Below are 25935 nucleotides of genomic sequence, written 5' to 3'. Positions count from 1 at the left end.
CCTTCTGTAGCATCTCAATTGCCTTGCTAGGATTCTCCTCTCTAGCTCTGCAGTCAGCGTCCAGAGAGATTTCAAGAACGTCAACAAGGATCTGAAAATCTCGTTTGGGATTCGGTCCTTAAATGTAATAACTAGGATCCTTCTGTAGTGTAATCAAAAAGCAGATTACTGTGATTAACTTTAGGCGTGAAAATCACCTATTTGGTGTGCCTCTAAATCGTATCAGCTGTAAAGAAATATTTGAGAACCATTGGCGTGTTCACCTTTAATTAATTCTGATATTTTTAGAACACTTGATTTTGTGTAGCACCAAGTAGGCTACTGCAAAAAAAGCGCATATACTTATACAATTTATAAGATTATTCACTATTAATATTTGTCAGGTGTGGCAAAATGTAAATCTCGAGTTAGTTTGTAGTGTCTCGTAACTTTAATTTTCGGACCTAGATCTATAACTATAATTATTAGTATAGCCTCTCTTGTGGATTTTCACACTCAACTAGAGATATAAATAATATAAAGGACACCAAATGAAACTTCAATGCTGCTTCCTCTTGTTCTCTACACCGGATGCACCAAAAAGGATAGCTATTTATAGTTTGTTTGTTGTTTTCTTTCGCCGTAGATGAAAATCGCTGATTATAAAATTTAGATCTAAAAGCATAACAATTATTTTATGAATACATTTTGAGTTTATGTTTTTAATTTACAATGTTTTGGTCTCGTCTGGTGACGTCATCAAAATGTTCGGAACTCTCGAACCCAACGCACTGAGGTCTCCATGTTCCACGTCACGGCTTCATGGGTTCTTGCCCGTAATAGCGAGAAACCCTTTTGGCCTACAAAGGGGCCGGTTTCCTATCATTTCTCGCAACTTTAAGTACCACCATCGCGATCATCATCACAAGAGCTCGCCCGACCATCTTCTCCCGTCTGTCAGCCATGTTTTCTGAGTCCAATACACTTATTGGACAAAGTACATACCAACTTAGGTCAGTAAGTCAGTAAGTCAGTAGATCTAAGTCAAGTTTAGGAGAGTATTGTTACCAAACAAAGAGCGACCAAAACAAAGGAGGCTGCAGGAGCCTTACAAGAAAAAATCCAGCCACCAGGTAAGTGTCTACTTTAGTTCTCTCGAGCTAACTTTAATGAACTGGTCCACAGTGTTGGCCAGACTAACCACAGATCTAGATCTATCCCGGAAGTTTAAACACGTATGTTGCATTATAATTATTGCAAGACTCGTAGAATCTAGAATCTATCTTAATATCTTATCTTAATTATCTAGACTTTACTTCAAGAGAGAAGTTGATTACGTCCTAAGTGACTAAGTCCTAGGCGTGTCTCTGTGTCAATCAATTAAATGCATGTTAGCAGTGACTTAACCTCTGCCAAGTCGTTGGTTTTCCTGGCTGACTCAGGCAACCCATTCCATGCACTAGGGAACAAGGAGTATTTCTACAATTTCATTCTAGCACATGGAATAAGAAATGTGCCTTTATCCTTGTGTTTTTCTGAGTATTATAGATCTATTAGGTTTTGTTTTTGTAGATCTATTTGTAAATTATGATTCAGACTCGATTTGAATTAGCCTATAACTATAAGCCTCTAGTGACACTCTAGTCTAGATCTAGACCTTCTAGGCATCTATAATCTAGAAATCTGTATTACTCTAGATCTAGATTAAATTTTCTAGATTCTAAATCATCATGTAATGTAATTTAATAGATCTACGTTTTAGCTAGGTGATTAGGTCTTGATATTTTAAATATAGAACCATAGCTACATCAGACATCAGCCTTAGTAGATTTACACTACAAAAAGTATTAAAAGAATCTAGATCTAGATCTACTATGCATCTAGAATCTAGATCTATAAAGACCTTCAGATTTGTCGAAATCTTAATGTAAAGATATTAAGTCTACTTAGATCAAGATGTATCTTGTTTAAAAATAAAGTCTACTTAAATCAAGATGTATACTGTATTTCAATTTGATTTTTCGAAGTTCGTCTGTAGTCAGAAGTTGATTGATATTTCGTGACATAGAGATCTAAAGTAGAATCTTGTAATATAGCCCTCTTTTACTTAGATCTAGATTTATAAATAAAACTAATGATATACCATTGTACAGGCTAATCAATATCTAGGAACAGGAAATGTTTTTAAGTTCTATTTCAGCTGTTGTTTAGTGTCATGTTGTTTTTAGATATATTTCTGATTGAAGACAAAAGATAACTTTGACATTTGAATCTTTGCATTTAATGAATTGTTACACAAAAGTGATATAACAGACACGCGCATTACTTATGAGTGTTCATTTTTAGGCTGATTTACAGTTTCAAAAAATGTTGATAATCAGGTACTATGCGAAACGTATTGCGTGGGGCCCAGTCTGGGTAGGGATAAGAACAATAAGTGAAAATTAAGATTTTGTATTAGAAAATAAATTTGTCTTTGTATTACAGTTTTATTAAATGAAAACTGACAACACCGTTTTTTTTAATCGCGTGTAGGATTGGCTTTTACCATATTGAATGATACCCCAAACTGACAATTTGGTCTATTGTTAAACGAGATTTTAATAATTTCAGGAGATTTCCAAGACTTTTTCGTATATTTTTTTCAATTTCAACCTATAATGGTTTAATTTAATAATGTACACCTAGAGTTAGCGCGGTGCCTATGAAAGTGCAGGGCCCACTGCGGCCGCATAGGTTTCAGTGGCCTGAGGTATTGATTGTCGACGATAATAAGTTTTGATAGAAGACGCTTAAATTGAGACATTAACTTATAGTACTTATACAAAATGGAGACAGAAAAATTAGCTTTAAAAGAACATTATTAGTTTCATTAAACCTATTATTGTGAACTATGGTTGGATATATTGACCTGACGAAAGCTTATGCTTGACACTATTCTGATCACTCTCTTCTCCCCTAGCTGCGTCCATGGAGACACGTCCGTAATAAGACTACAGCATGGCAAGGTTCGACTACATACTTGCCGTAACCATGGCCATATCCCTGGTAGGTCTGGCTTTTGTGTTCTTGGGGATTGTAGATGTTAACCTGCCCGACACAGTTGTATCAATAAAATTAGTTTGACACACTAAAGCACCTAGCACGACACGCACGACACGAACACACCTAGTTGTATGTGTTTAATGGTGAAAAGGTTGAGCACATTGAGATCTTGAACCTAGGGAGTAGAGGAAGTTGATTTGTCAATCTGAAACAGGGGTTCTCAACCTGTGGGTCGCGACCCCCTTGGGGGTTGATTGACGATTTGCCAGGGGTCGCCAAAGACCATCGAAAAAATGGATTGTTTTTGTCTATTCTTCTATTGCTGTGTGTGTTTGCGGGGGGGGGGGGGTCGCGGCAAAGTGGGGGATTGTAAAAAGGTGTCTCCGAGCACAAAACGTTGAGAACCGCTGATCTAAAACAATAAAATAACATGACTCGGCAAAGGGTTCAAACTGATAACGGTGAACTATACTCTCTAGCTCTAGATTTATAGACATACCTCTTTTATGGTAGAGCTGGTAACGCAGGTTGTTGTTTTTTTTCTGTTGTTGTATTTCTACACACGAATATACATCATTTGTAATGGCCCTTAAGTGTAGAGTACCTGGACACGTAGGTTTCAGGAATGAGCCAGAGAAGTGGGCATGTACACTGAGGCTGAGCCAAATGGACAAAGCCACGCGGTCATGTACTCAGAGCCATACAGGCATAGAGCTAAGTAGACATGTACACAGGATCAAAATAATGTACACAAACCTGTTGTATTTGTTCTTCTAGATAGCACGAAGGTTCCATTGTACATGTTTGCTTAGAAGTTGGGTATTGATTGTGTGTTTAGAGTTTGGTGCTAGGTGACTTCATTGTTAAATGTCTAGATAACTCCGTCAGATCCAATGGTTGCTGTTTGAGAACCACTAAAGACATTGAGACTCTGAGGTCATTCTCAAGCCCCCCCCCCCTCTCCAGTATTATAAGTCTCTTGATCCGCAATGATTCTGTTTTCTTCTGTTGAATGTGTTGATGCTAATTCCAGTTTCATTCCCTGGTCAGAACTGTCCATTGTTTTGCCATATTTAATTCACCATTTTCTTTCATTAAAAAAACATAAGGTCTCTACTGCTGCCTTTCTGTATGTAACATGTCTGTAACATGTATGTAGCATGTCTGTAACATGTATGTAGCATGTCTGCATCATTCATTGTTTCATCCCATAGCTTCACATTTGACTGAGTGTTTGTTCCAGCAGGGTTTCCTTGCTCTCAGTTGGCTGTGTTTCTCTCCACAGATCTGGGGTATTGTTATACTGGCCTTGGGGGCAATCATGCGCTTCAGTCTTGGAAAGCTGATTAGCAACTACATCCATGGGCTGGGGGATATCATTGACCTAAACGTCTGCGTCACGGCCAGTAAACAAAACATTTGCCCCGTGGAAATGAATGTTTCGGATGATATCAACCTGGGAGACTGGTCAGTATGTGTTGCTTTGTTCTTCTTTCACCATTTGGAATGTCCAGTAGTATACCATTACGTTTAAGAACTTGTACAATATTATTTTGTAGCTTTATGATATTTAAAAAAAAATCTTTTATCAATAAGCCAATTCTTGTTTTTTTGTCTGTCTGTATGGCACAAATACACGTTATTTCTCCCACTTCCTATTCTCGTATCAAGTTAAAACTTTGAAAAGTTATTCATAGTCGATGACAACACACGAATCAATCAGAAAATTGATCAGTTAGTCGTAATTAATTTTATTTTAAATGGAAAATGTACAAAGCTAAAGGGAGATAAGCCTTGTGTAGAGAATTACTTCGTACGCTAAAAATTGTAAACTAACACTACAACCTTCTATATTATAAGTACTGGAATAATTCAGTGGCAAACATGTCGGCCTTCTATCATTGAGGCGCGAGTTCTTATTCAGGCGTTGTCTAAATTCCCGTTGAATGGAAACCTCTCTAGATACCCCCCTACGCCAACTCCCTTCACCTATTGGTCCACAAAAGCAATGAGCATGCTATATGATGAAATTTATACCAAACAAACAATTTAAAAAAAATATTTCCAATGGCACAAATTTATTTTTGTTAGACTATTAAAAGTTGCTTAACCGATTAAATTAAAATAATTGATGCCATTTCACTCAATATACGCTCTGTCTTTTCTCTAATCTTGTTGACAAGCTCTGTTGTCAACCGTATTCATAGATCTGTACCAGCTCAATGTCCCATGACCCTGCATTGTGAATGTGTCTTCTATTTCTCTCCATTCCTTTATAAACTTGTTTTTTACATTGTCCTTAACATCAAATGTTGATGCTTTACAACCCAAAGGGCATCCTGGCTCGGTGCCATAGTCATTCTTGCTGGATTTGTAGTGACCATCTTCTCGGCCGTGGGATTCGTAGCAGCTCTGAAACACAGCACCCCGCTCATTATTTTGGTAAGTGGAGGAGTGCTCGTGCACCATCGTCACATGGTATCAAAGGGAAGGGGAATGGAGCGAGGTACACACACATTTTTTTTAATCAAACATTCATAACTTATTAAGAGAAAAACAATCGCTCTATAAGTTGTATAAAGTAGTAGTACCTTTTGTTGTTGTTGTAATATTTCTCTTGTTTTAATGGAAGTGAATGTTGAGGTGTAGTAATAGATTGGTTTCATTATCAAAACACTTTTTTATTTCAGTTTATTGCTTTTTGTCTTATTGCCACCGCATGCCAGTTTTATTTGGTTCAGATTGCTACCTCTGAGGATATTTCAGTAAGTTTTGTTTGGAAAACAATGATGTTTAGGAAGACAATGTTAGTTATTTTAGGAAGACAAGGATTTGTTTTTTAAACTTTAGATTAACTTTTTAACTTTGTTTTTAGAATTTGTTAAAGATTTGTTTACGACTTTCAATTTTAATACCGAGTTTTTATTCGATTTACTTTTTACAATCAACTTAGCGGTTGCCAGACAAGTGTTTCATAAGATTTCATGGTTGCCTGAGTCAGCCTGTTAGAATTTAAGTCGTTGGTTAACACGCATGACTAGTTTGACCTAGTAATACGCTTAGGACGTTATCGTCTTCTTTTTTCTTTTTTTTTTTTTTTTTTGAAGTAACGTCTGTATTTTTTAAGATAAGATAAAATTTTCATACCTGTCATAGGGTAATGTTTCCCAAAGTGAGGTTCGCGTACCCCCAGGGGTACGGGAAGACTTTGGAGGAGGTACGCGTTGCACCCCATTAACTATGCTGATTTTGTAAAATACCCATTTATTATGTTCTGCTAATAAATTAAAGTGTGGTGGGTGGCGAGGGGTACTCGGCATTACACAAATTATAAAAGGGGGTACACATAGATCAAAAGTTTGAGAAACACTGTCCTAGGGTTTATTATTCTGACCGGTCCGATATACATTCTTGAATGGTTGAGTGACTCCCTCATGGAAACAAATACAGGTATGTACAGGTGTATTAAGTTGAATTAAAGAAGGAATGGGGCGGATATCGAGACACGTTTGAGGCGGTAGTGGGCTTGTCATGGGCTTGATCGTCACAACTCATCCTCGAGTTCATCAAGACAAGACTATTCGTTTTAGAAGGCCTTACCACTGACCTGCGATGTCGCTGTGACAGGTGGGGAAATGTGACGTGAGTTTGGCACGTTTTATGTCTAGGGGATGATTATTTTTAATGCTATCACACCCCACTTATCAGCATATGAATCGGGAGCAGACACGCAACGAGACAAAGCAATGAAAGATAGATACAAAAGTTATAATAAAGAATATTTATTTACATAAATATACATATAAGGATAAAAGGGGGAGGGTTTGTATCTATCTCTAGTATATTCTATGTTTAATCATCACTCTTGCACCTAATAAGAGAGTATGTCACTTTGTCCTCTGACTTAGCTGGTTTTCCTGTTGATGTCGCAGCTGGCTGTGTCCTGGCTTGAGGTTCTGCAGCTGGAAGTGGCGCTCTAGCGGATAGAGGGACGCCGGCGATATAGTTCTTGTGGAGTCTCAGTCCCAAGTTCTAGTATCTGTAGTGGGCACAGTATGGCGGGTGGCCGGATACCGTGGGCACAAGGTTACTGCGGGCAGAGCTGATCTGCCGTGGGCAGCGTGGTTGACAGGATATGTCCAGTGAGTTGCAGAGGGTTGGCGTAGCTATGACGTCTCACCCAGATCTGGTCTATAGGGACGTCGCACCTAATAGCTTGACAGGTGGGCTGTCGAATAGGCGGGCAATGCCGATAGCGCCAAGTGGTAGAGTTGAGTAGATCTCAGTAGGCAAGTGCAGTGCTGAATAGCACTAAGCACATAGATAGTAGGTGATTCTTGATATCAAACAAATAGGCAGGTAAGTGATCCGATAAATAGGCAATAGATGATTCTCGATAGCAAATACAGTGCTGAATAGCACTAAGCACAACTGCAGGTAAATAGATCGTTGACCCAATAACTAGGCAATAGGCAGACACCTGAGGGAGGCTGCGGATAAGTAAAGACAAGTTAGGACATGTCTCTCATGCATCTTATCGATGCCCTCCACTGAGGTGCATTCGTCAGATTGGTAAAATTGCTTTAGAGCATAATTGGGAGAAGATGACAAATGGGGTTTGGAATAATAGATGGCTGATAGTAGCAATATAGAAATGTACATAAAAGGGGAAATAATAATATGAGAATGTACGTAGAAGGGGAAATAATAATCTCAAATAAACAACACAGGTGGATAGAGAAAGAAAAGGGGGGGGGGGTGAGTTGGGCGGTGGTCAGTGACCGAGACGCTTTGTTTGCATATGACCGTGGGTCGAGAACAATGGAGCGTGCTTGAATGTCCCTTCAAGCGGCGCAACTCTCCTTAGAGTAAAATGAGTAAAGGGGAGATAATTCATATATCTTCTCTAAACGCAGTATCAGTGCGCTAGTAAAATTATCACGGTTGTCAGCCGAGATAAAGAAAATAAAATAAGATGTACAAGTATATACATGGTTGCATCAACTATCAATCGAGCAACATAGCATTAATAGATTAATGCAATACTAAAATACATACATAGCACATGTTTATGTTTTCTACTTACGCCAGTGAGAAATACACAATGCACTAATTAAATCTAAATGAACTAAGCAAAATACACATGATAAAATCCAATGGAAATATACACAGAGTAATTAAGATGGAACTTGTGATTAAGTTCGGCTTACCACCAGGTATTCCTCTAGGAGAAAGAATGAGTGATATAGTCCAGACTCGATAGCTCAGCTCGAATGAGAAAGAGAGGGTGATTTGAGTTGGTTAACTTTATATATATGCCTGAAAAGTGTGGGCGGACACCGGAAATGTCCTAGGCTTAGCATTATTTTACACATGGGTGAAGTAGACTTGAGCCGCACCTTGGAGTATCACGCGGTGTGTTGACCCGTGTAATCTCTTAGATCAAAGAGAGACGTGGGGGGGGGGAGAGTGACGTACATTTCACCCAAGGGGGGGGGGGGGTCAATCGCGGCGGACATCCGCGGATAAGACTAAAGAGAACGTGTCTATCTTTGCCCCGGTCAAGGGCAGATAAATGAAAGGACTGGCCTAATTTTCTCCAAGGTGGTGGACTAAGTCTAGCCTGGTAGAGAGGAAAAGGTGGGGCGGGTGGAGAATTCAGGGGTAGGATGGGGAAATAATTAAAATAAAATAAATAAATAATGAAAAATAATAATTAATGCTGTGATAAATTTGAGTGACTCTGACAGCGAGTTTTTGACTTGTCACATACGCCGCCGCCAAGATGGATCTATCGCAGAAAGATCCATAAAGTGCGAGCAGACTGATGTCACTCTAACTTTAAGATCAGTTGTTATCACAGCATTAGAAAAAAAAATGGAAAAATAAAGGGGTGGCCATGCCAGGAGGAGAGTCTGTCCAAGTCTGTCCGTGGTCTACTTCCCGTCCCTGAGTATGTAGTCACCTGGGTGAAACATTTGGGGTTTCTTGGGAGAGTAGATTGGGCGACTGGGTGAGTAATAATTCCTTCCTGGGGCGGATTGGGGAGTGTGATTAGGGCTTAGGCGGGGTGCCCAAGGCACGTGTGCTCGTTGGGGCTTACCTCCGAAGCCGCTGTGAGGCGCTTCTTCACGAGAGTAAGTGGTCAGCTTACCTCGGTATCGTCTGACACGATCAATGTCAGAGAAGAGTGGCTTGATAAAGAATGTGGAGTTCTGCCGGAGAACGTCCAGACGAGTGCGACCATTCGGCTTACATCGTGGCTTCCTGACACGGTCAATGCCAGGAGAAGGTTGATTTTGATTGGTGGCTGAGGAGCCACGAAGATAAATGTTTTCACGAGCGCGTGGGTTCGGCTTACCTCGTGACTTCCTGACACTATCAATGCCAGGGGGAGGTTGATTCGGAATGGTGGCTGAGGAGCCATGAAGAGGAGTATTTTCACGAGCGCGAGGGTTCGGCTTACCTCGTGACTTCCTGACACTATCAATGCCAGGGGGAAGTTGATTCGGACTGGTGGCTGAGAAGCCACAAAGAGGAGTGAGTCCACGAGAGCAAGGGTTCATCTTACCTCGGGGCATTCTGACACTGTCAATGTCAGAGGAATGTAGGTCAATTTTGGCTGAGTAGCCTGGGTCAAGTAGATCCTCACGAGTGCGCGGGCACACTTTAACTCGTGACTTCCTAGCAGTGTCAATGCCAGGGTAAAGTGGTTTGAGCTTCGCTGATGAGTCGGGACTATGCGTGTTAGCGTGGCGACCAGGGCTTCCAACCTGCTGGTTGCTGCCACGTTTCTGCTTTGTCGATCTACCGACGGGCAGAGAGAAGTATGGCTTGTTGACTACTCCAAGAGGGACATATTTGGAGCCTAGAATAAAGTCATACACTGGCGTGTCCATGACGGCGGCGTCAATGGTGCCATGTACGTATCTGCACTCCACGTGCACCCTCGCGACAGGTAGAACCTGCGGGGGAGTGCCACGGTCTATGGACTGGATTGTCACTGTTCCACCAGTGAGATCCGATGGGTCAATCAGCTTCTTATTGATAACCGCGCCGAACGAACAGCCTGAGTCGTATAGGCCCAAAACTTCGACACCGTTAGCCAGAATGTTCTCTACTCCCGGAGGAGAAGAGATGGGGTGAGGTAGCACTGGTGGGAGTTCTGGTTGGCCGAGATCAATGGCAGTGGGTTGAGGAACCACGGCCATCGTGGAGACGACGTATGTGTCCTCCTCTGGTTGGTCAAATGGATCAATCACATAGGGTTGAGGGACTGGCGTCACCGTAGATAGGGTCCGTGGGGCCTGCTGCTGCCGTTGTGGAGTGGGTCTACTGTCACGCGCGCTATGACGTGAGTCACGCTGAGAGTAGTTGGTCTGGTTATAGCGAGACTGGTGGTTGGGGCGGTTATTGTGGCTATGAGGGACTGATTGCCGGCCTGGTGCCTGGTTGGGCTGGGGAGTTTTAGGAGCAAGGTTGGATTGAGCAGGAGAAGTGGGTTGGTCTGTTGGCTGGTCTGTCGCGGTTGCTTTACCTTTTAAGTCCTTTCGGGCGTTCAAGTACCGGTCAGCGGCGGAAGCTATGTCAGCGGGTGCAGTTGCTTGTTGCTCCTTGACATAAACTCTGACCTCTGGGGACATGCATTCCAACAGCTGCTCAGAGAGTATGAGGCATGCTAGGCCATCAAAAGTCTCTGGCAATTGGCTGAGAGCGTGCCACCTGACAAGGTACTTGTCCAGCCTTTCGCAGAGGTTGCCGTAGGTCTCTCTGCGCTCGAGGCGGGAACTTCTGAACTTTTTGTGGTAGGCCTCGGCGGTCAACTCGAACTGGACGAGTAGCGCCTGCTTGAGGGCTGCGTAGTCCTCTCGCTGGCCGGAGGGAAGTTTGGAGTAAACCTCGTAGGCTTTGCCTCGGAGGCATTGGGATAGCCGGAAACACCATTTCTCCTCTGGCAGACCGTAAAAGCGTGCTACTTCCTCAAAACGGACAAGATAAACTTCGATGTTCTCTGTCTTGTCGTCGAAGTGCTCCATTGGCATGTGGGGTAGACCGTTCAAAGAACTTTGAAAGGATGCTGGGCTAGCCGGGCGAGACTCGGAAGAAGCCTGGCGTGCGGCCTCGTTCTCTTTGTCCGCGGCTATCTTTTCTCTCGCCGTTATTTGTTGCTCTCTTTCTCGCTCTGTAACTTCTTTGGCGATAGCTATTTCAGCTTCCTTTCTTTCCCTTTCTTTAGCAATAGCCATTTCAGCTTCCTTTCTTTCCCTTTCTTTAGCAATTTCATTATCCTTTTCCTTCATTGCTAGCTCATGCTCCCTTGCTAATCTTTTTTCTTCCTTTTCGTCTTGCAATCTTTTTTCTTCCTTTTCGTCTTCCTTTCTTTTTCTTCCTTTTCGTCTTCCTTTCTTCTGAGCTCCTCAAATTGTGCTCTCACATATTCCTTCCGTTCTGCCTCATCGTCAAATATGGTGGCTGCGAAATCCTTCAATTCAGCTAATTTCTGCTTCATGTCAGAGTCCGCTTTCGAGCGTGTGCCGCTGGCCATAATGGTGAGGGGTGGGAGATGAGAGGTACTAGGATGGTGGAGGGGCAGATAGAATGGATAGTAGGATTGAGCTAGAATTAAAGAAAGTGGGTTAGTGAAAGTGAGTCGCTGGTTATAGGAAGGAGTGCAAAAGGAATGTGGTGTCTGCCTATGTTAATCACAAAGTTCCTGCAAGAAAATATTACACATGAAATGCAATAATAATAATAGATAAAATATGACAAAAGTGACACTCTTGATAATGCGAAGTGATGATACTTATAAATATTTTAAGAAAAAAAATATTGAAATGGAATTTAGTTATTGCTGCCTGTTCGTGCCTGCTGTACTAATGGGTTAAATCCCGGACAGGCCCCCAAAATGTGACAGGTGGGGAAATGTGACGTGAGTTTGGCACGTTTTATGTCTAGGGGATGATTATTTTTAATGCTATCACACCCCACTTATCAGCATATGAATCGGGAGCAGACACGCAACGAGACAAAGCAATGAAAGATAGATACAAAAGTTAAAATAAAGAATATTTATTTACATAAATATACATATAAGGATAAAAGGGGGAGGGTTTGTATCTATCTCTAGTATATTCTATGTTTAATCATCACTCTTGCACCTAATAAGAGAGTATGTCACTTTGTCCTCTGACTTAGCTGGTTTTCCTGTTGATGTCGCAGCTGGCTGTGTCCTGGCTTGAGGTTCTGCAGCTGGAAGTGGCGCTCTAGCGGATAGAGGGACGCCGGCGATATAGTTCTTGTGGAGTCTCAGTCCCAAGTTCTAGTATCTGTAGTGGGCACAGTATGGCGGGTGGCCGGATACCGTGGGCACAAGGTTACTGCGGGCAGAGCTGATCTGCCGTGGGCAGCGTGGTTGACAGGATATGTCCAGTGAGTTGCAGAGGGTTGGCGTAGCTATGACGTCTCACCCAGATCTGGTCTATAGGGACGTCGCACCTAATAGCTTGACAGGTGGGCTGTCGAATAGGCGGGCAATGCCGATAGCGCCAAGTGGTAGAGTTGAGTAGATCTCAGTAGGCAAGTGCAGTGCTGAATAGCACTAAGCACATAGATAGTAGGTGATTCTTGATATCAAACAAATAGGCAGGTAAGTGATCCGATAAATAGGCAATAGATGATTCTCGATAGCAAATACAGTGCTGAATAGCACTAAGCACAACTGCAGGTAAATAGATCGTTGACCCAATAACTAGGCAATAGGCAGACACCTGAGGGAGGCTGCGGATAAGTAAAGACAAGTTAGGACATGTCTCTCATGCATCTTATCGATGCCCTCCACTGAGGTGCATTCGTCAGATTGGTAAAATTGCTTTAGAGCATAATTGGGAGAAGATGACAAATGGGGTTTGGAATAATAGATGGCTGATAGTAGCAATATAGAAATGTACATAAAAGGGGAAATAATAATATGAGAATGTACGTAGAAGGGGAAATAATAATCTCAAATAAACAACACAGGTGGATAGAGAAAGAAAAGGGGGGGGTGAGTTGGGCGGTGGTCAGTGACCGAGACGCTTTGTTTGCATATGACCGTGGGTCGAGAACAATGGAGCGTGCTTGAATGTCCCTTCAAGCGGCGCAACTCTCCTTAGAGTAAAATGAGTAAAGGGGAGATAATTCATATATCTTCTCTAAACGCAGTATCAGTGCGCTAGTAAAATTATCACGGTTGTCAGCCGAGATAAAGAAAATAAAATAAGATGTACAAGTATATACATGGTTGCATCAACTATCAATCGAGCAACATAGCATTAATAGATTAATGCAATACTAAAATACATACATAGCACATGTTTATGTTTTCTACTTACGCCAGTGAGAAATACACAATGCACTAATTAAATCTAAATGAACTAAGCAAAATACACATGATAAAATCCAATGGAAATATACACAGAGTAATTAAGATGGAACTTGTGATTAAGTTCGGCTTACCACCAGGTATTCCTCTAGGAGAAAGAATGAGTGATATAGTCCAGACTCGATAGCTCAGCTCGAATGAGAAAGAGAGGGTGATTTGAGTTGGTTAACTTTATATATATGCCTGAAAAGTGTGGGCGGACACCGGAAAGGTCCTAGGCTTAGCATTATTTTACACATGGGTGAAGTAGACTTGAGCCGCACCTTGGAGTATCACGCGGTGTGTTGACCCGTGTAATCTCTTAGATCAAAGAGAGACGTGGGGGGGGGGGGGGAGAGTGACGTACATTTCACCCAAGGGGGGGGGGGGTCAATCGCGGCGGACATCCGCGGATAAGACTAAAGAGAACGTGTCTATCTTTGCCCCGGTCAAGGGCAGATAAATGAAAGGACTGGCCTAATTTTCTCCAAGGTGGTGGACTAAGTCTAGCCTGGTAGAGAGGAAAAGGTGGGGCGGGTGGAGAATTCAGGGGTAGGATGGGGAAATAATTAAAATAAAATAAATAAATAATGAAAAATAATAATTAATGCTGTGATAAATTTGAGTGACTCTGACAGCGAGTTTTTGACTTGTCACAGTCGCAACCCGTGGGCTATGGAGACCAGACCAATAGCCTGTGACATAGCAACACGCTATCGGTCTAAACAGCCCACATGTTATGACGTTGCAGGTTAGTGTTGAGGCCTTCTATACAAATGGTCTCGCTTCAAGTCAAACGCTCCTGTCCCATTGAAGGTTAAATAGGTTAAATACTTAAAATGAATTCTAATATATATTTTATTTAGCTATTTATATACTCATACCAGGTCCTCCTCTGCTCCGGCTTCCAGGGCGCCGCCTTCCCCTCGGTACGCGTGAACTTTGCCTCCCACTGGTTTAGACAGTAGATTGTAGCTATAGAAAGAAGATGGTAGTCTTGTTCATATCCAGTTGTTTTCTTGTCTTTGTTTACATCCACTTTCTTGTCTTTGTTTACATCCACTTTCTTGTCTTTGTTTACATCCACTTTCTTGTCTTTGTTAACATCCACTTTCTTGTCTTTGTTTACATCCACTTTCTTGTCTTTGTTTACATCCAGTTTCTTGTCTTTGTTTAGTTTCACAAGAACGCTAAAGACCAGTTGTCCAACATTTTGAGAAGTGATTACAGAATAGAGGGGAAGAACCTGTTCACCATGGCATGGAACGGAATCATGTTGATGGTAAAGTCTGAGTAGATCACACTAAAAGCTAATCACAATAATCAGTTCTTTGTTTACGATTAGATTTTTAGGAGGCAGTTTGAGTTCTTGAAGCCATGAAATACGGTTATCGAAAAAAAAAGAGAAAGCGATTTGAAGAAACGTGGTGACCTTACAATAAAAACTATAAAAAACAAATAAAAAGGGGGAAGATTAGGAGACATTTAAAAGTTCAATAGACAAAGTTAACAATGTCAAGGACGTCCTATTAAACCGAATTAATTGCCAACTAATCAACATAAATTACTTTGTGCTAGAAGCAAAATAACTTAATTGAAGAGTGCTGAACATTGCAAAAACAAAAGTTTTAGACGGTTTATTAAAATACTTTTCTCCTCTATACTTCCGGGGACACACACACATGCACGCACACACCCACAAACCACTAGCGGATCCAGAACTTTGGTTTGGGAGGAGGCTATTTTTGTCCAAACCCTATGGCCCAATAAACCCTAACCCTCTGCGTTTATGTTGCTCCCATGATGAATGCTCTACAGTATATGGTCATTGCTTACTGTAAGACCAGTGGAGACACCAACAGTGACCAGTGCCAGGCCTTATAAAATTCTTCAGCATGCTTTGAACGAAACACAGCTAGCCGCGAGGGTCGTTTTGGGGCGGGACATTTTGGCACAAAACGTTTTAGCCAGTTAGGTTCATTTTATTGTCTATACAAAGAATGATACATATCTTTGGGCTAAAGAGAGAAGAGCCCCCCCCCTACCCCACTGTGTGAGTACTGTGACTCTTATCTCACCGTGGCACATATCCTCCTTGAGGTGTCTGGAAATTTAGGCACTGGAAATTTAGGCACTGTTTATTAGGCACCCAGAAATTTAGGTACCGGTAAATTAGGCACTCATTAATAGCGATATTAATTTTGAAAATAATTGTAAAGTTTTAACGTCTATTTTATCCTTAGGCTATGGTCTATTGGTGACGTCATCAAAAAAATAGCAACTATAACATTTTCTAACTGCATTTCCATGCTACAAAAGTGAAGCTGACAAAACAGAAAAAAAGGGACGATCATGAGAATGCGGGGAAAATAACATTATAATAATATAGATATGAAAGGATTCAGGGCAGGGCAGGTAAAGATGATTCCGCGCTTCACCTGCTTCACCTCCACCACCAACCCTATAATTTAATTGTTAACATTATAAAACTATTGAATGTAAATTATGTTGCTACCCTAAATTTCCAGTGCCTAAATTTCCAGTTACTAAATTTCCTAGATTCCCTCCTTGGTTGCCCCAGATACCAGGATATTAGAGGGAAATATTTTGGAACACAAGACACTGTTTGTTATTGTCTACCCTGGGAAAATACTGGACTTTATCCGGAATTGGGGTTGACTACTTAAATTTTGATTTGAGATTGTCTAATTACTTGTAATTGTATACATATTTACAACTGATTTGTATGAAATTATATAAATTTTTACTATTTGAGTTATGAAGGCATCGTATTTTAATGACGTAGTCTTAGTTGTATAACATTTAGCATTGGAGCCATAAAGGGGAAGTAACCAATTAGAGATTATGGGCACGAAATGGCCTAAATTGTGCCGATGTTCCAAGAACCCAAAATATCAAGTAACTGTTTTTTTTTGTGTTTTTAAAAGGGGGGGGGGGCTGTTACTTTACGATGTCAAAGAAGACAGTGTAGAAACACTAATTACCCAACACTATAACTGTCTACATGGGCAATGACAATACTGTCTACATGGGCAATGACAATACTGTCTACATGGGCAATGACAATACTGTCTACATCGGCAATGACAATACTGTCTACATGGGCAATGACAATACTGTCTACATGGGCAATGACAATACTGTCTACATCGGCAATGACAATACTGTCTACATGGGCAATGACAATATTGTCTACATGGGCAATGACAATACTGTCTACATCGGCAATGACAATACTGTCTACATGGGCAATGACAATACTGTCTACATCGGCAATGACAATACTGTCTACATGGGCAATGACAATACTGTCTACATGGGCAATGACAATACTGTCTACATGGGCAATGACAATACTGTCTACATGGGCAATGACAATACTGTCTACATCGGCAATGACAATACTGTCTACATCGGCAATGACAATACTGTCTACATGGGCAATGACAATACTATCTACATGGGCAATGACAATACTGTCTACATCGGCAATGACAATACTGTCTACATGGGCAATGACAATACTATCTACATGGGCAATGACAATACTGTCTACATCGGCAATGACAATACTGTCTACATGGGCAATGACAATACTGTCTACATGGGCAATGACAATACTGTCTACATGGGCAATGACAATACTGTCTACATGGGCAATGACAATACTATCTACATGGGCAATGACAATACTGTCTACATCGGCAATGACAATACTGTCTACATCGGCAATGACAATACTGTATACAGATAATATAATACATATCCAACATGGTCTTACTTTTGCGATATCTCCATATATATTACACAACACTGACCTATATCTCTGTTATTTAGGCTCAATGCTGTGGTGTGAACTCAGTCAACGACTTTTCCAAGAATTATACGTACACAGAAAAAAGTGACCCAAGTATCGTTATGCAGCCCATTCAGTTATACGTGAGCATGTGTTGTTTTTAGCGTTCACAGTGTGTAATTAATTGAATTATAAAATTACTCTTATGTAAGACAGCTTTCATCCTAAAGTATTCCCAGCGCGCTATAGTCCATCTCTTTTGTGGAAATCTGGGCTCAGGGGAACATCTGTGAGAAGCAGTGGCGTCACTAGTGGGATTCAGGCCGCACCGGATGACATCCACCTTGGGGGAAAAAAATTGCACTTTTGCAAAAGAAGACAACTTAAAACAGAACAAAACTGTCTGTAGCTAGATACCGCATTTTATGGCACTTTTTTCTACAAATGTCAGAAGCGTTACAGGGGGAAGGTGGCGCAAAGCTGTTTTTGTAAGAAAAAAATTAGTTGTATTTGTATTGTAGTTTTATTGAGTATATTGAGTACTAGTGAGGTGAAAGTGACATTATTGGCAATGTTTAAAGAATTGAAGTATGTGACATCGTATGGTCTTCAAAATAGAAACCTCTGGGGTTTTTTTTAAATAATGTCATCGTAATGCCTTATATGTGACCATACACCGTGCTTCTTTTTTTAGCTTCATTCCCTTGTACATCCTTTTGACATACTAAGCGATGAATACGGCCGGTGTTTCTTATAGTCATCCAGAATTCAACAAAGTTTGATGAGAATAGTCATTCAAAATAGTACAACATTGTGCTCATTGAGATTGCAGTCTACCCGCACGCAGACATAAATAAAATACGTCACGCCACGCATGCATGAGTTTAGTTTTTGGTGCATTCTCGAACTTGTACAAGTTGTGAGAACAGGGATACGAATGGAGGCCCATCGTCCTAATGTCTGGGCAGATGTCAGGTCTGCCCCTGTTCCGAGGTGCCATTAAACTACTGACTGGTTAAGATTAAGAAACGTCATTATGGTGTGGTGTAAACACTTGTCTGTCTCTGCTAGGTTCCTCCAGCCTGCTGCAGACGAGCCTACTTCGTCCGCGGTAATGCAGAGTACGGACTTCAGCAGCTGATCCAGTGTGCTAAAGAGAAGCCAGGGGGAGATAATGCAGCCAGGATAAATACCAAGGTGAGATAATAGCTGGGCATTTTTTTCTGGTCAGTTTTTTGTTCCTGTTGAGCTTTGTCCACGAGCCGTTCGAGGTAACAATGCTAAAACTTCCACCTCTTGTCAATCATAAAGAATTTTAACTGTATAAATTATAGAGAGTTGACATTTCAGAAAGAAAATCTAAGAAAGACTCATTCTGCTTGGCTTATCCCATATAGCTGTAGATGCTAATTAAAACTTAAAACATTACTAGGTCCTTGATTTTGTTTGTTTGTTGTTGTTTGCGACTAATCAATGTCAATCACTTTTCCCAACTGTTTCCACTACACTGGAACATTGTGTACCAACGTTACATCTGACACTTTATTTCTACCAGGGCTGCTATGGAGAAGTATTTAAAGAGATTAACAAAAATCATGGTCCGGCCATCATGGGGCTGTTGCTCTTCATCATAATATGGGAGGTAAATATGTTCAATTTCCAACGTATGTGTATGTTTCTATTTATAGAGCTGACAAATACCCAGGCACCTTAACTATCTTGTCATTGTATTTCGTTTCATATGACGTTTTGTGGGTGAAAGTGACTCCAGAATATGCACTGTGTTTAAAAAAAAAAAAAAAAAACATAAGTGAGCAGGGCATGGTCTAAATCAGGCATGTCAAACACGGCATTTGGGGGCCGCATGCGGCCCGTCACCACCTTGCATGCGGCCCGCTTGGCCACCTCAAAAATTATTAAAATAATGTTAAACTATTACGCTGGAAAATAAAAAGATGACAAGCTACTTGCATTGACAAAATAGTATTTGTTAAACTGAACAACGAGATTGAGTCTGCAATGAAAGCCAGCTACATTTTTCAAACTTAATTGCAAGCCATAGCAAATCATTTAGTGAAACGGATTTTATGAAGGAGTGTGTCGTTAAAGCTGCCGAAGTAATTTGTCCAGAAAAGGTGAAAAGTATTCAAAGTAATTGCGTTAATTAGGAACACTATGGCAGATAGAATAAATGACATGTCAATCAGCTCGCGTGAACAATTAAAGAACAAAATAGATTTTGAATTATTTTAATTGACTCTCGATGAGTAAACAAATGTAACACAGTTGGCTATATTCATAAGGGCCTGTGACAGGAATTTTGACATAGGGCCTACATGAGGAGCAACTTGTTCTATACATAACGCCACAACAAGCGAGGATGTTTTTGAGAAATAACAGGTGATATTGCAGTACAATTTACCTTTGGTAAAGCTAGCTAGTCTAACAACCATTATGAAATGGTTTTGATGCAAAGCTACTTGCAAAAATAAGAGAGACTAATGCTAAATTTAAATTTGCTCATTTGCAGTGTATCATTCACCAAGAAACTTAACGCACAAAGCAATTACAATTGTTTGTTTGTTTACATGTTTCGGATGTTCCTCCAGAGTTGAAGATAGTTTACTTCTTAGTCCAAACCTCCCGCAGGACGACGGGAGATGGGAGCGGGCAGGATTTGAACCTTCGACCATCGATAAATCCGAACGACAGTCCAGCGCACAAACCGCACGACCAGGCAGCCATCCAACATGTCATAAGACTGGTTTCAGTAACTCAATTTTATTCGTGCCCGTGGCTAAAATCATCGCCAATTTTTAATGTTTCTGAATGACATTGGACACGAAATTTGCTGGCTCTCTTATCATAAAGAATTGAAGAGATTTGTTGTACTGCGTGAAGAAATTGTATTGTTTCTGAACATGAAAGGTGAAACGGTTGAACATTTCCATACTGACGAATGCGTTCATGATTTGGCACCTGCAAGAATTGAATTTGAAACTTCAAAGTAAAGACTAAATTGTCACAACTGCGTGTGATCATGTGAAGTGATTTCAAGCAAAATTACGACTGTGGATAAACCAAATATGAAGAAAAAAATCTTGTTCACTTAATAAACTTGTATCCCAGAAAAAGGTCAAGCATCAGGACAAAAATTAAATGCGCTATCATAGTAATTTTTAATTACCAAATTGTACTACAAATTTAGCTAACTAAGAGACAGGTATGTGATTAATTATTGTATTCTATTGTATTGTTTCTAACTACATAAAACTAGTAAGCTGTTTGCAACTGATTTTTGGCTGCGGCCCCTCAGACCATAGTAAGTTTTTATGCGGCCCATACACCTTAACGAGTTTGACATGCCTGGTCTAAATAGTTCTGTTGTCGCCTAAACTCTAAACTACAAACCAAACACTTTGTAGAAAACAGATTTTGTTCACTTTTCAGAATGTAAAAAAAGAACACTGACAATTTCAACAAAACAACAACAGAGACACTATTCTGGTTGACACTGTAATGACTGAACAGTCGAAATGAATTTGCGTCTAATTTCGTAGACTGGTGGAACTTGGATAGTTCTTTTCGTGATTATTTTAACATAAAAAACTGAAGTTCTTAATACAAGCTGTATACAGTAATAGCCTTCCACCTCTTGGTATATCATTTGGTGTATACAGTATACAGTAATAGCCTTCCATCTCTTGGTATATCATTTGGTGTATACAGTATACAGTAATAGCCTTCCACCTCTTGGTATATCATTTGGTGTATACAGTATACAGTAATAGCCTTCCACCTCTTGGTATATCATTTGGTGTATACAGTATACAGTAATAGCCTTCCACCTCTAGGTATATCATTTGGTGTATAGAGTATACAGTAATAGCCTTCCACCTCTTGGTATATCATTTGGTGTATAGAGTATACAGTAATAGCCTTCCACCTCTTGGTATATCATTTGGAGACGTCCCCTTTGTTTTTTTTTTGATGAGCTTTTGTCTTTAACATTATATTGCAAAAAAAAAAAAAAGATTATTAGGCTAAGACATGAGGGGGCGGACAAATACAAAAAAGAAACGAAATATTCTTCACGTCATCGCCCCCCCCCCCAAGCCACACCCTCTAAATTGTTTTTATTTCTTTGACCTTTCCACTGAGGATCTTTAAAAATTCAAATTCGATTATAAATTCAAAAAGTGAAACTTACCATGAAGCTTAAAACTTACAAACTCAACGCACTCATTATTAAACCTGTTTACACTTCTTTTGAGACCTTCACACGTCAACCACATTCGGACGTTTTGTGTGCCATAGACTAGGCTCTTCCTGGAGTTGGTGGACAGACGCTAGATAACCAGCCATTGCCAGCATTATTTCTATGCATTATTTCGGTATTTAAACAATGCATATTCTGAGGTATCTACAGTGCATTAACCAGCTACTCTTATTGTAAAATATTGTAAGTCAAACCCCAAATCTGTTATTCACTTAAATAATGGAGACAACTATTGGTAGAAATTGGTAGCTATAGTTTTACTACAGCTTTTTTATTGGAGAGGTGGGGGGGGGGGGGTAACCACAAAACTCTTTAGACTATGCAATGGAACAAATATAGGTAGCTGAGCTTTTTTACTTTTCCTTTCTTTGGAAGGGAGGGTTAACCTCAAAACCCTTATTGGCTACGCTCATGGAATTTGGTGACTGTAGTTTGCTTTAGATTTTTTATCAAAAAGGGGGGTTTTAGCGTGAAAACCCCTGTTGGTGGATTTTAAACTCAAAACCATCTAGAGGGGGTTTTAAACTCAAAACTCATAGAATTAGGGAATTGTTACTTTGTTAAGTTTTATATTGAATAGGGGAATTTTAAACTCAAAACTCTTTGGAGGGAGTTTTAAACCTAAAACTCTCGGAGTGGGGGTTTAAACTAAAAAAAAACAACTCTTATCGTCAAAACAATCTGTTGGAATGTTTTAAACTCAAAACCCCACTTATCGTCAAAACCATCTGTTGGGGTGTTTTAAACTTAAAACCCTCTGAAAGGTGATTCAAATTTTTAAAAACCCTGAAAGGAGGCCTTAAACTCAAAACCCTCTCTTGGCTGCACTGTAATTATTTTAAATTGATATGACGTTGCTGATGAATATTTTTGTTCCTTTGTCTCGACTTAATAGCGTTTCATCTTTTTTCCTCTTGGCCCTGGACAGATGCTGCAAATAGTCCTCGGGGTGCTGGTCAAGTTCACCCCGCCTCCGAAAGAGGAGCGGAAGTCTGCGGTGGAGCAACGTCTGAGCACGATCCCGAGAGACAGTGTGGTGCAGCCGAAAGTCAAAAAGTTCGTTCCCTACTCCAAAGTCAGCACTTTCGCCCACCCAGAGCTGAACCGAATCAAATCTACAGAAATTTGGTAGTAAGTAGTCTCTCATGGAGTTCTGTTTTGAAACAGTCAATAAACTCTAAACCAGCATTCTCAGACTATTGTACACGCCATAGGAGGGCGCGACATCCTCTCAAGAGGATACAGGGCGAGGCGGCACAGCTCAAGCTGTTTATTCAAGAAGAAAGAAAGAAAGCCCTGGGTTGTCTGAGGAAAATAGACGGTTGGCTACTGTAATGAAATGCATTGACTTTAACAAATTAAACTGTCTCAACCTGTTACACCAACCAAAACTAGGCTGTAAATAGGGTGGGTTGCAATCACCTTTGACCTATAGTAAATTAAAATATCAGTTCGCGTGTGGTCATAGTGTAGTTTATTTTCTCATTTCTCCGCCGAATAGGAGTTAGCAAACTCACTTTAGAAGTGTGAGCGCTGTAAATGACTAGTTCATCTCACCCTATTTGTAATGCTATATTATTACAAGAGTTGTCGGGTACCCTAAGAAAACGCCCTAAGCTATGTAAGATATGTGGCCCTTTTGTAGCTGTTTATAAGTTCAGATATTACATATCGGTGCTAAATAATTCTTGTGGCCCTAAGCTGGAACTTTTGTTGCATATTCATACATCCGGAACCGAGAGTTATGCACCTTTGTTCATACTAGTCATGTCCCCTGCATTAGCTGTTGTTGGTAACCAAGATGGCGTCATATGAAACTGAAAGGGTACAAACTTACAGCCCAAACCAAGTCTTTGTTTTTGATCCTAGTTTTGTGACTAACGTCTCGTCAATCAACTCGTGTGTAAGAGATATGGGTGTTTAGTGGGAGGTATTAAAGGTGGGATGTCCTATCCCGGTGGAATGTCCTAGCTCATCGAGATGTACTACTACTTAGTAGAATGTCCTAGTCAAGTAGAATGTCCTAGCCCAGTAGAATATGCTTGCTCAAGGAGATGTCTTAGCCCATTAAAATGTCCTAGCTCAGTAGAATGGCATAGTCCAATGAGATGTCCTAGCCCCATTAGAATGTCATAGTTCAATAAGATGTCCTAGCTCAGTGGGATGCTAAGGCAGTATGTCGAAAGGCAATTCCAGTTGTCAATGTGATAACCCAGGGCCATCGTACACAATGTTTAACTGATGTCTTCTTCCACAGGTGTGTATTTAAGAAGGCAACCACAGGTTATAATCGCAGTGTCCTTGGACTCAAGTGGACCCGTGGACTTACCATCTCGTTGCTGACACCCTAATGTATTGTGCGACCATATATATATATATATAAATATATATAAGAATGTATAGTTCAGTTGTTGTTTTTTTTTTTTACTTTATACTTTTATAATTTTAGAGCCATATATATATATATATATATATATATATATATATATATATATATATATATATATATATATACAATCTGTGTACATTGAACTATATCTGTAAATGTATATATTATACGTGTTAACAAAAATTTATGTAAGTCACTGTCTAATCACGTGGCCATGATAATAATCAACTCGGCGATGGTACAAGTATATTACAAGCCTCACTGAGTGGTGCCCTATGGGATTCGGTGCTAATAGGATGGCGAGCAATCTCTATACACCAAGTGTGCGTGATTTGACATTCTCTATCTTCGCGCAAAGCAATTTAATGAATCGCAATAATGTCTTTTATTTTTTAAAGGGAGAGTCCAGCTGTTTTTCTCCAATGTACTTTGTTTGTGTGTGATGAGAACAAATACTATTTCCAGCCAAACATACAGCAACCAATGTACGTAGTCCTTTCATTCTGCAAGTGTTGACTTTTTATTTACGGTGTTTGTTTCTTTTTGACCATCAACACACCTACACACTCGCTGTACACACACGCACTCCTTGACTAGGTCTAAGAGCAGATGCCTCTTGATTGTCACCTGAATGTGAAACAAAATAAAAAGAACCGCTTTATGAAGAGAAATTGTTTGATTTTTGTTTGTGTCAAGACTTGAATAAAATTGACAAGAAACTAGTTCTGTAGTGAGATATTTGTTTTCAAGTGAGATATTTGTTTTCAAGTGAGATTTGTTTTTTGCATGAATATAGTTTCTTTAGACTTTGTCTTAAATAATAGGTAAACAAGGGAGATGATCCGAGGGGAATATTAGACACCAAGAAATAAAAGAAAATGTTTTTTGAATCCTCTCTCTCTCTCTCTCTCTCTCTCTCTCTCTCTCTCTCTCTCCATAGTTTAGCCCGTTATCTGTGCCATTTGTTACAATTCATAGGACTTAAAAATTAAAATTCTCTTTAAAATTATTTCCCAAAGTAAAACATTTTAGTACTCCAGAGCGAAAACTTCACGGAGAAAACTAGTGCGTTGTAATAACAATAAGGCTTGTCTTCGAGTCCGAAGATTTACAAAAAGTGCAATATTTTCCGTGGCTGCGAAGCCCCAGCCACATCCAGGCATAACCATTGTCCGCAGGTGGTCGATTTAGATTTTCTTTTCGCCGTCTGCGTTTGTCCTCGGTAGCGGATTTTCTTTTGGTCTCAAATGTGTATCCCGTGGCCTTCGTGAGTGACCTCCAGCTGTCTCGCTCTGAGGCCGCATGCAACCAGGTGCTCTCTTCTATGTTAGCTAAGGAAAGTTGACGCCTAAGCTGGTCTTTCAACCGATAGAGAAATACAAGGTATTGTCTTGTCTTCGAATTAGAAAATTTAAAGATTAAAAGGTGAGTGCAGTACTGCAGTAAATATCACGAGACTGCATTTTTCATTAATCTTCGGGCTCGAAGACAAGCCATGTTATTATTATCACGTGACTACGGAAACCCAGTTGCAACCTACAGACACATCTAGTGCAGACACCGATCTCTTAAGATTATTTAAAGCACCTGTCTTCGGCCTTTGGGTCTCAAATGTCTGTGAGAGTTCTCTGTGTTTCAGAAGCGATTTGCTGCCAGCCGCTTTTATCTATGCCAGTGAGAGTAACGCCTGGGTAGATTTCCAGGTGGTGGGCACTTCTGTCCTCCTATAAAATAACCAAAAAGACCAGAGGTCATCCATTATACGGGACAGTCGAAAATGACGCAAGGGGAGTAGTGTATCAACATGTCCACACCAGCCTCCAGTGTTCTTTGTAAGGTTGTCTTGCCAGAGGCTGGGTGTGGGAGAAATAACGTGCAGTTATTTAAAGGAAAAAAATGAAAAAAAACAACAAAATATTTAACCATATTTGTGATTAAGCAATGATTAGTTTCCCGTCGTGGTATCAACAAAATAATAAATAATCAGTATTTAATTGACTGTTGTTGTTTTTTTAAAATTGCTTCAT

The 25935-nt window shown here is 40.3% G+C and overlaps 1 protein-coding gene across 1 annotated transcript; it reads left to right on the top strand.

Annotated features, from left to right (window-relative positions):
• Positions 1–763: 763 nt before the first annotated feature.
• LOC106055213 (tetraspanin-1-like) lies at positions 764–24629 on the top strand. The gene is made up of 11 exons (XM_056010123.1): positions 764–1112; positions 2942–3027; positions 4310–4491; positions 5358–5466; positions 5715–5789; positions 14601–14705; positions 17282–17383; positions 18312–18437; positions 18796–18882; positions 22448–22650; positions 23777–24629. Coding segments are annotated over exons 2-11 (1038 nt in total). The 5' UTR covers positions 764–1112; positions 2942–2979; the 3' UTR covers positions 23778–24629.
• Positions 24630–25935: the final 1306 nt, after the last annotated feature.

The sequence above is a fragment of the Biomphalaria glabrata genome, chromosome 14 (genome assembly GCF_947242115.1).
Source record: "Biomphalaria glabrata chromosome 14, xgBioGlab47.1, whole genome shotgun sequence".
Classification (NCBI taxonomy): domain Eukaryota; kingdom Metazoa; phylum Mollusca; class Gastropoda; family Planorbidae; genus Biomphalaria; species Biomphalaria glabrata.
Note: the sequence above shows the minus strand (reverse complement) of the source record. Positions and strands in the feature narration are given on the sequence as shown.

Coding starts and splice junctions, on each gene's coding strand:
- LOC106055213 (XM_056010123.1), top strand. CDS start 2,980: ATGGCAAGGTTCGACTACATACTTGCCGTAACCATGGCCATATCCCTG. Junction 4,492..5,357: donor GATATCAACCTGGGAGACTG/GTCAGTATGTGT, acceptor TACAACCCAAAG/GGCATCCTGGCTCGGTGCCA. Junction 17,384..18,311: donor TGCAGCCCATTCAGTTATAC/GTGAGCATGTGT, acceptor TGTCTCTGCTAG/GTTCCTCCAGCCTGCTGCAG.